The sequence below is a fragment of the Lathamus discolor genome, chromosome 1 (genome assembly GCF_037157495.1).
Source record: "Lathamus discolor isolate bLatDis1 chromosome 1, bLatDis1.hap1, whole genome shotgun sequence".
Taxonomy (NCBI): Eukaryota; Metazoa; Chordata; class Aves; order Psittaciformes; family Psittacidae; genus Lathamus; species Lathamus discolor.
The window spans coordinates 94,291,125-94,302,164 of record NC_088884.1 but is presented as its reverse complement, the minus strand read 5'-3'; the positions used below and the strand labels follow the sequence as shown (position 1 = coordinate 94,302,164).

The 11,040-nt window shown below is 36.2% G+C and overlaps 1 protein-coding gene across 2 annotated transcripts in view; it reads left to right on the top strand.

Moving 5' to 3' along the window:
• The first annotated feature begins 84 nt into the window (after positions 1-84).
• Positions 85-11,040, top strand: part of SCLT1 (sodium channel and clathrin linker 1) — a 36,140-nt gene continuing 25,184 nt past the window's right edge. Inside the window, exons 1-10 of one of the 2 annotated variants that reach the window (XM_065687195.1) lie at positions 85-281; positions 476-555; positions 736-794; positions 1,501-1,553; positions 2,437-2,506; positions 3,572-3,627; positions 3,994-4,126; positions 4,541-4,663; positions 5,369-5,434; positions 7,878-7,948. In XM_065687195.1, the coding sequence (XP_065543267.1) occupies positions 750-794; positions 1,501-1,553; positions 2,437-2,506; positions 3,572-3,627; positions 3,994-4,126; positions 4,541-4,663; positions 5,369-5,434; positions 7,878-7,948 (617 nt within the window). In that variant the 5' untranslated portion in view covers positions 85-281; positions 476-555; positions 736-749. Of the gene's footprint in view, positions 314-475; positions 556-735; positions 795-1,500; positions 1,554-2,436; positions 2,507-3,571; positions 3,628-3,993; positions 4,127-4,540; positions 4,664-5,368; positions 5,435-7,877; positions 7,949-11,040 lie in introns of both variants that reach the window. The other variant, XM_065687204.1, reaches the window with a different exon arrangement.

Below are 11,040 nucleotides of genomic sequence, written 5' to 3'. Positions count from 1 at the left end.
CTCCTTCCCCCACACCACCGCCACTACGCCCTCCGGCTGCTGCCGCGCCAGCGCGCATGCGTGGGTGCGCGCGCACGAAGCCACCCGCCCCCCCCCTCCCCGGCGCGGCCGTTTGCCGGAGAGGTCCGCCGGAGAGGGCTCGGTGCTTCGGCGGTCTGTGGGCGCGGCGCGGTCAGCGGCTGCTGAGGCGCTCGTGGGCCGTCGGTGCCGGTTGGTGCCCAGAGTCCGCGTCCTCTCAGGCGGCCATGCTGGCGAGGTTGCTGCTCCGGGCTGAGGGGAAGGTGTGTGGAGGCGCTCCTAGCGACAGCTGCGGGTCTGTTTAACGGGAGAAGTGGGAGCTGGGGGGTGAGGGAAGCGCGTCTTCGTTGTCTGGAAGTTACTGAGTCCGTCTTCTTAATGGCTCTCGTCTTCTTCATCTGCCAGTGAGCTGAAAGGCCGAAATAACTGGTGTTCCTCCGGTTTTTTTTTCGAGCAGGCTTTCTTCGAGCTAACTGAGCGGCGATGAAGTTACCCACGGGAAACGTGGCTACTGAGCTCAACAGCGGGGGGCGTCAGGTGAGATCTCTGCCAGCGGCCAGCGTCTCGGGCTGCACTCCCGGTCCTGACACTTGGCGTGTCGGAACACATTGTGTGCCTTCAAAGCACTACGCTGTTAAACGTTTTTGGCTGGCAGTCAGGTTTATGTAGATAATGGCCCATGTTATAGCTCTTATTCTCAAACTTGGTATCTTTCAGACCGAAGGCTAAATATGCTACATGAAATAGATGAGATTTTGAGAACTACTTCTGACCAGGTATGTGAACTTGGGGGAGGAAGTAAGTAAGATATTTTTTTCATAATGAAGTTTTGCAACAGACGTCTTTCTATACGAAGACCACAGCCTGCTTCAGAGTGGCCTGGCCTTGCCTTGGGTCCATCCTACAACTCTAGAGCTGCTTGTTGTTTTTCCAAGCATAAACAATAGAATAAAACTATAATAACAGTGAAATTCTGGTGTATTTAGCGCATTTTCAAAAGTTTGTCATATGCAGGAGAACATATCCTTGAGAGAACACATGATTTCTCCTTTAGTAGACACTCATAGACTTCATGTTTTTTTCTAAGAGATTGGTCTCTTGTTAAGAGAACTTTTTGTGCTGGTTACAGTCAACCTGTCTGAAGGTCTGAACAGAAGCTAGGATATCAGCCTTTGCTGATGCTGAGGTGCATGGAAATGAACTTAGCACTTACACAAACCTCTGATTGCTCTTTGAAGAGTGAGATGATTCCCCCTCAGATCCAGTTATGCTTTATATCAGAGCATCTCCAGGAAAAAAAGAAAAAGTTGATTTTTTTTCACATTGGGCCACCTAAGTATTTTTGAGCATAAACCTGAAAGTGATCATGTAGGATATTGTGTATTATTACAGTACAGACAAAACAACTTTGGGTTGCATAAAAAAATTTAAAACTACATGCAGTCATGTGCAATTACTAACATGTGAAGTATACCATTGCAGAAAAATGCCCCTGGTGGTGGTGTCATGTCAGGATACAGGATGATGGATGAAAGGTAACTGATTGCAAGTGATAAGTGGGAATACTATGAAGTACTTAAAGAAATTATCATGCGCTTTTAAAAATTTAACCAGGTGAACCTGGTCTTATGTGAATATATTCACAGTTCTGAACTTGTCTGTAGATCTCTAAAAGTGTTCCTGTAGTAGCTGTTTTTAGATACTGTTCTATTCATTCAGTGAACTAAATATATGACTTTGCTTCTGCAATCTGTAAAATAAAGGATGAGATATGAATGGAGGAATTCTCTAGTCTAAATTTTAAGATGATAAATAGAACTGCAGCTAGGATTGTACTGATCTAGGTAACGCAAGTAACTGCTGTCTGTTGAGGTCAGGTGGCTGTTTTTAAAAGTGCTTATTTGACAGTCTTCAACTAAGAGTTGCCTATTAGTAAATTGTTCAATAATTATTGTCATTCCTGTTATAAAAATAACCTATCGTTTCTTGTTAGCTTTTAAGGTATTATCCCTTTAAACTAATACAGAATTTTCTAGTAATTACTCTCAATTAAAAAAAAAATGGTAAGAAGGAAAAAAAAGATATTAGTGGAATTATTTTATTTTACATTGTCTTGTAGGCTGCTTAACTGTTGTATGTGAAAGCAGTAGCAGTCTGCTTTTCCATCATTTGGGATTCTGTGTATGAAATACTGATGCTCCCTTACTGCCCATTTATAATGTCACACATTCTGTTATAGAAGAAATATGCTGTTGATGATCATATTTTAAAAATAGTAATTATATTTGTTCATTTGATTCTGGCGAATGTCAAGCTTAGATATAAAGAAAATTTAGATTAAGAATTCTTTAAAACTCGTTAATTATCAGAGCAATGTTTCAGCATTTACAAAACTTGGCATGTTTTTCAACTTTTTAGCTTGTCAGCTCTAATGAAGGAATATTATGAACAATTGGAAGAAATGAGAAAACAGCAGCAGCTTTATTGGGTATGGATGTTCCTAACATTTCGGACTGTAAATTCTTTTTATTTTATAGTATTGATGTCTAGGCTATTAGTTTTTTTCAGTAAAGGAAAGTCTGCGTTCGCCACACTTCACAAACTTGCTGGACTATAGTCTGCTTAAAATGGATGAATGGAGAGCTTTCAATTAGAAGGATGAGAGACTGTCCAAAATGCACAGATTACTGTTTGGAGAAGTTTTGTAAAACAAAACATACATGGTTTATATCTCTAGATGTTCTGATGTGGTTGCAGGTATTTTCCCAGGTGACATTCAGGTGAGGCAGCTGTTTCTCTCTTACCTTACAGGTCTGATTTTGGCCGTGCAGTCCAGCTCAGTCCTGCAAATGTAGATGCAGCCGGCCTTCTCTATTCTTAATAATTCTTTAGATTCTAATAATTCTTTAAATGTTGATTATCATGGAGACTGTGGTGGAGGGGGACTGTCCACCTTTCAGCTGCAGAAAAAATTAACTTTTTAATGCTTCATATGATCACTGGAAAGCAAAGTAATGATATGTTTAATATTTAAAACCTGTGGCAACCAGAAAGCAATTTTTACTTGTGATCTACATGCAGAAGGGATCCTCCGGTTTTGATTTAATGCACTTAATTTGTTAAATTTGTCTGTCATAAGGATTATGCAAACACAGTCTTGAAGCTTGGCTGATTTCAGAAGGTAATACAAGCACTATGGTTTTGTTGCACTAGTTAACAAAACAGTCCATTTGACTCGTGTAACTGGAGTTTGTCCTCAGTTAATTTTTAAACTGTTTTCTCAAATACTTAACTGCATGAAAGATGAGAGTTATCCACTGTATCTCTAAAAGAGCTTGAGTTAATAAAGAATCAATCTGTAAGAGCCATAAGAACTCCTAAAGGTAAGTTTAATGCTCATAATAGCTTCTGAATGCTTTAGATATAACAAGACCTGGAATATACAGGACTTAGCAGCTCTTAAATTTAAGTAGCATCCTGTGACTTTCCTTAAAGAATTAACAAAGTTTGTGTCGCCTGAATGAGTGCTTACTCTTGCATGTTTTTATGTTAGATACAAATGAGAGGGATGAGACAAAATCTTGAACAAGTCACTCGGGAAAATGAAAGGTAAATAACTGCACTTCTGCATTTCTTGATTTCTAAACCTTGAAAAGCTTTTTCTCTAGGACCTTGAAGTCTTTTGAACCTACTTAACAGTTGAATATTTCATACAGGCTCAGTGGCTCAATGTTAGTGCCTTTAAGTGCTTACCATAGATTACAGCACCATGTTTAGGAGATTTAACTATGTATCTAAAAGAATTAGATGGTAAACTATTTCGAACTGTCCATTGTGTTTGTAGAACATAAAAATAGATTTAAATATGACTTAGAAGTAAACAGTATGTACAGATTGAAGGTATAATGTACTTCAGTTGTTAAAAAAATCCTTGTTAAAGAAATACTTCGCTGAACTTAGTTATTTGAATTTCAGGCTGCATGCAGAGTTGAAAGAGGCTATTGAGAAGCAACTGGACACCTTTCCTTTCGTGTCTCTAGGAACTGATATTCTTGCAGATGAATATATAGTGAAAAACCTTCAAGAGCAACTAAAACTGGAAACTCAAGTGTGTGAGATAAAACAGTACAAATGTTTTACTTCTCTTGTCATGCCTTGGCAGATTTGAGGAAACTGATTTATTTATTGGTTCGGAATTAAGTTGTTAGAGTTCGTTGACACTCTTTTGAGGTGTTCTGGTGTTCTGTAGCTAAACAAACGTTTGTACTTTCAGCTGAAAGACCTGATGGAACTTCTTTCCTAGATTAATATAAGGTTTTTTAGAATTAATTCGTGTCTGTGTTTTTTCATAGTTGACTTCATCTGGAAGACAACCAGACCAGGAAATTAATGAAATGCTCTGTTCAATTCAAATTTTTGTAGTACAGTAAAAATAGAGGTTAAGACCTCTCTTTAGAGAATGATAGATGAAGGTAAATGTGCTATAATGAAATATTTCATGCAAACTATTGTTTTGTAACAGGCAAAGGAGCAAGCAGTAGAGCTTTGGCAGACGGTAGTACAGGAGCGTGATCAACTCCAGCAGAAGTACCAGGAATACCTGACTGAAACAGGGATTCACATGGTTGAAATGCAAAAGCATAAAGTAATTTTAATTTGTTTTTGTTAATTTTAGAATCTTTCTATACTGTAGAGATGATGAGGGTGTGTGTAGTCAAACTGAAGGAGGGAGGTGCCTACCAGTACTGTTAGTTATTTTCCATAATAGTTACCTAAAGGTGCATGGTTAGATGTGGTCACTGATTCATCAGCTAAATGCACTGTTATGACTGGAAAATTCTTTATTTCAAATATATGGGCAGGAACTTGCAGAGGGCATGAAGTCTTACTGTGTATATATGTATATGCACATAAGATCGTCATGTGCATATAAATGTGTTTGAATTGCAGGGTTGGAAATCATGATTTTTTTTTTTTTTTGCCGTTTTTAATTAAGGGGTGTGTCTGCTACTGTGCTTAGCAAAAAAACTTATAATAGCATCATAGTCTATGTGGCGCTTTAAAGGCACTGCTTATGTTTTCATATTTTGGGAATAAGTATGTATGAGTACTGGAAGGAGGCAATTTATAACTGAGTGAAACTTGGATACATTTTTCGGTAGCACGTCTAATTATCCAGGTTACTATGTCAACAGATAAAAGCAATTTAATTAAAATCTACAAAGGCATATTGAATTTCCTGCAGTGTGTATACATTTTTGGGAAATGTTTTCAGTTGACTATGAAACTCTATAATTATACACTCTTTATGATGATAATGATTATAACAAGCTCTGAATTCTCTTTTTAGGATCAGCTGACTGGTTTTCAGCGGTTGACTCAACAACTGCGCATAGCCAATGAAAAAAAAGAGTTGGTAAGTAAAACTTCTGAAAAATGACCTAGTAAATTATGGGGGAGGGGTTCTACTAGAGCCTCAAAGTATAAAAGAAAAGCAAAAGGTCCTTCATATATACCTTGTTGAAAAAGAAATTGTGCCTTTCAGAATTGCAGACTTTTCTTGGGACGAGTCCAAAATCAAGTAGTAACAGCTCTTTTTTTCCTTAACTCCAGACACTGGTCAGCCTGATTGAGAGGTTAGGTCTTAATATTATGTGAGCTCTTTCTTCAAGAAGTCAGGTTACGCTCATAATTTGAGTATGTGGTGAGTACACTTCAGTTACACACATCCAAAGCCATCTCCACAAAGGAAAAATTTAATTACCATCTTTTATACAGGCTATTCTTTGCCACATGTTTACTGATTGTTTGGCACTGCTGGCTTCAGTGTCTGTCAACCTTTTCAAAGATTTTTCTGAGCAATAATCATCTACCAGTGCTTCATCCATATACTTGGATTATGAGACACCTTAGTCTCTAAAATTTAGCCTAGGACTTCCCAGGATTAACAAAAACTTTTAATACTGTAAAAAAATCCAGGTGAAATCCTGACCTGCTGTAGGTGGTCTGTCTTCTGTCTTTATCACTGGAACCCTTTTTCCTCAGATGTGATCTCCTGTTAAAATGTTCTTGTTAAAGTATTAGCCAGATTTCTTTGGTGTGAAATAGTGTAGGTATAAAGGAAAGATTATTGCATTCTTTGTCATGGTGCCTCTGTTATTGAAACTTCTCTATTGCAATCTGTTCCCTTTCCCCACTTATGTATTCTGTTCAAAGCTGGTGAAGTCTGAATGTTCTTTGACTCTTTAGTTAACATATCTAATCATTCTTATAGCTCACCTTTAAATTCTCTCCAATTGTGTCATCATTCTTGAACTGTGGTGCTGGAAACAGTACAATATTCCAATTGAGCCCTTACCAATGTTGTGTAGTATATTGCAGATTACTACAGAACTGTATGTTGCAAGCAGTTGTCCTGTTAATAAAAGCAAAATAACAGTCTTGAGAGGAACTTGTGTATTATGTCATTTCGAAATTCGCTATTCTGTAAAGATAGATTCTTTAGAGTTATTGGGAGGTAGCTGTCAAAAAAAAAAATCTCAGGCAAATACAATTATGAGCTTTTGAAGCAGTTTTGCTGAGGATTTTGCAGTTACAGACTGTTTAATCTGCTATTACGATGTCAGTAGTAGGTACCTAAAAAAACAATCACTGAATGCTTAACATCATAAAATTGGAAAGAGATGATATGGAGAGGAGAGTAAAATATGTGAACTCATGGAAAGAGATGAAACAGATGATAACATAAAGGTAATCCATTTGTCCTACCCAAAGGATAGGCGTATGGTAATCCATGCTCTTATCCAAAAATAACCGATAGGTGTAAAGATTTCATGGGATAAAGAAGCATGCCCTTTCTTGAACTAACAAACTGAAAAATAGGAAATAAAGTCAGTAAATACACAGTTTTTTTTATTGTGGTCAAACAGCTGTATTTCCTAGATGTGCTCAGATTAGAGGTGTTCAGCATATTTATAAATTAAATGAGACTCAGTATTGAGGCAAGTGTTAACTGCTGATGTCAAGCAACTTAGGGTAGTGAAAACTAAAGTAAACTGCAGAAATTTACAGGAAGATCTCATGATCTTGAGTATCTGAGTGAATTTCATCTGACATTGGTATTAAAAACAAAATAATGCATGTGGGCAAGAGGGAGCTTTCATTTTGTCTACTCTGTGATGGTCTTGAAATTAACTGTTACCACTCGGAACAGGTATTTTAGAAGTAGGAAGTGTCTGAAAACAATTTTTAGCAACAGCCAAAAAAGCAACAAGGATGTTAGCAATTATTAGGAGATGGGGTAAGGAATATATTGTGTTTAAGTCCAAAATACAGTTGCATCTTGAATGCTGCCTGCAGCTGTGGTCATCTCTAACATCTCAACGTAAGGTATATGTAAGATCCAGAAAAGGCTAGTAGCGTAACAAAAATAGGAAATGATTCTTAAATGATAAAGCAGTTGAAGGAGAATGGCAGCTCTTGCTGGCATAGCAAAAATAAAGGAGCAGCAATTGCTCATTGTCTCTACTTTCCATGTGTTCTACTAGTCTGTTCATTGTCATAAGGTATTCCAGGCACCTAAACTAGATGCAAATGCAAACAGTTGGTCTTAGGTATTACAGTTCTCATCTCAGGAAGTTTCTATGCTACCAAAATATGGGGAGGATTAAGTAAAATCACTTCTGTGTTTGCCTTTCTAAAATACTTTATCTAAACCTTGGAGATGAACCACAGTGTTTAATAGACCTTGCTGGCTATTTTAATGGTATTATATTCTGTAGAAGTGCCCTGTCACAATTCTGAACGTCTTGTTTTCAATACCATAAGGAACACGTTACATGTATCTTCTTATTTTGCAGACTAATCAACAGCTTCTGCAAATTGTAGCACAACAAAATGTGGAACTACAGAACCAACAAAAACAACTGAGGTATAAACCAGTCAATTAAAAAATTATTAATTATCTGTTCTATAGCTTTTTTTTAACCTACTGCTATATCATGGGCCTTGTTTGTACTGTAAACTGCCTTGAAAATGATAGTTATAATGGTTTCAGTTAAAGCCTCTTAAGTTTGTTAGAACTGTGTGCATCATTAGTGTTAGGGTAGCATATTTCCAGTTAGTGTTATTTGTCTCAGCTGTTTCCTGAAATATTCAACATTTGACTGTTAGTTTAAAAAGAGCAAAGTGTCAGTATCACAGCAAAATTTACTCTGGAGATAAGTTTTCTGTAGAAGACAATTTGCTCAAAATCCAGTGACATGATTACTCATTAACATTCTGAAATTTGAATGTTCAAAGTAGTTTTAAATTTCACTGTTTCTCAATAAAGAGCAACAAAATGTGGGCTAAACTAAAATTTCAGTAACCAGTGGGTTTGTCGAATGACAATAAAAAGGAAAGGGATTCGTGATGATTTTTTCTTTCTTTTATAGCATTACCCTAAAACTTTATATAAGCTCTTTAAAATAAACATTTATGTTTATAGGCATAAAATTTATAATGTGCTTAAATTTGGAGTTAAATTTTCCTTTGATTTTTAGATACTGTAATTTCTTTCAGTAGTGTGATTAAAATATTTAATATAGTTGGACTGCTGTGATTTTGTTAGGTGGTTTTCTATTTTGATTTTCAAAGAACATCACTCCCAAAATGGTAAAAATCACTCCTATTTTTATGTGAAGTTAAAGATGGCTCTGTGTGTGCATGCACTCAAGTTCGTATGCAGTTTTTGCAAGCAGTGCTGGTATTGAGAAACCTAGGTTGGCTGCATCAGACCTTCTCTCTCCTCTCTTCTGAAACCATACAAAATATTACATGAAAAGCAGCTGCTATCTGTTGTAGTGCTAAGCGGTTGTCACTATAAAGACTGGGTATTACATGAATTTCAGCATCTGTTTAATGAGTCTAGTTGTACTATGCGTAGATATTAACGTTACTGTGTCACAAAACCCACATTTAAAGGTACAGGTTGAGGGTCAATGAATAGATTTATTAGTGTTGAATATTGGTCATGGTTGAATATTTATTAACCAATTTAAAAGTTGGGTTGGTTTTTTTTTTTTTTTTTAAGATCGGATGCATCCAAGCTTTCTTGCTGTTAGAGCAATAAAAATTAGCTGCTTCCGCTATTAAGCTTTCACCCTGATTGGTACAGTGTCGTTTACTTACTAGAATAATTTCGTTTTAAACAATATTTAATTTTTTCCTTTTGTACAATAAATGTAGGACCAGAACCTGCTTACAAATGCCAGGTTGTCTCAATCACTGAAAATGTGTTTTTGAGAGGGACTTGTTACGACCTCTCATTTTTATTAGTCAAGATTTTTCTTTGGAAAAACTGTTTTCATAAATCATGTTTTGGAAAACAAGTGTTATGACAAGCAATCAAAGATTAACATGGTACTTGGGGTATTTGCCAAAATAAAATATTTCCAAACTTAGTCACTGCTTGCAATTTGCTTGTGCTACTGTTCTTAGGAGGGAAATAACATTTTCATATCCCTACTTTTTTTGGAATTTCTTTCTTTGCAGAGGATATTAGTATTGAATTACTGTTTTGATCTCTCATTCATCTGCAAATCTTTGCTCTTGCATTGACATGCTTGCAGTGACTCATGTAATAAGTGGGTCTGAAAGCAATTAGCATAAACGGAACCTTTTTTAGATATGCAGTAAATGTCTAAATTCACTCTTAAGGTCTCTCACCCACAGTCATGAGATTTAATGTTTCCTTTCAAGCTGCTGTTTTAGAAGTCTTTCTGGAATTATTTAATCTGGCTGGCAGTGATCATGAGCAGCCTTTGTCATTGTTACACTCCCTTTATAGCATTCTCAGTTTTGGGAAAAGAGAATCTTGGAGGATTTTTGCATCTAATTATGGGCTCTGATTACACTTGCATCCTCTCAGATCAGCTTGAATTTCTTGTAACCCTGAAAGCAGTGCTGTTACATTTGTAAAGCTAATGACAGCAGCTTTCTATAGCTCTAAAAGTGCTGCAGTGATTTTTTTTTTCAAAAAAGTCTGGCATATTTTACAACTTGTTTCTCTTAACATGAAGTTACATAGATGTAGTTCGCATGGATTATATAGCATATATTACATACAATTCCAATCCTTTAGATTGCTTTTAATAGATACACATTGATTTATGATGGTAGAGTAACAAGTTGGAAGAGGAAAAGTAGATCTAAAAAAACCACACTTTGTGTATAAGAGAATTTAAGTTTGATTTAGGTTTCTGTGGCCTAGATTGAATATAGTTTTGGAGATCTTGATATTGCTAAATTTATAAATGTGTTTTCATAAACTTTAGATACTTCAAAATTAATTACATCAAAGTATGCAATCTGACATGTAGCCATGAAACACTTTAAACATGCTCCTGACGTATTGTCATGCTGTGTCTGCAGTACATGTGCCTAGAGGAATACTGTTAGATTAAGATTTGGCAAGTATTCTGGGAAAAAGAAGACAAAATGAAGAATTCTGCTAGAAGTTATTTCCAGCTTGATGTTAGCTTTTATTCTTTTGATCAGACCTTACCCAAAATAAAAAAAATGAAATTTGAGCAGAAACTCCCTAAGAAGTGCTTAAGAACTAAATCATTGCTTCTCATCAATGTTAACAGAAACTGGATTTAAAATGTACTACATTGTACTATTTATGCACTATTATGCTAGCTATTGAAGGGCCATAATCTGCCACTCTTAGAGACATTGTAATATTTGATGTATTTCTGTAGAGAATTGAGGTTTGAATAGATTTCATTTATATGGTAGAATTTTTACTGAAACATTTATTTGTGCTTTAGTGTTTCAGAGCTCTGTTGTATACGGCTAATCATTTAGTTAACTGTATTGCTGTTCTGTTGAATTAACTACTAGCAGCTGTCTCTGGAGAGGGGATGCTTAACAGTCAGTGACCTAATGGTCTTTTCTGGTGGCTTGAACTGTTGAGTTTTACTGAGGGTATTAAAAATGTTTTAATCTATATGCTAATGAAATATTTTTTAAAGATTG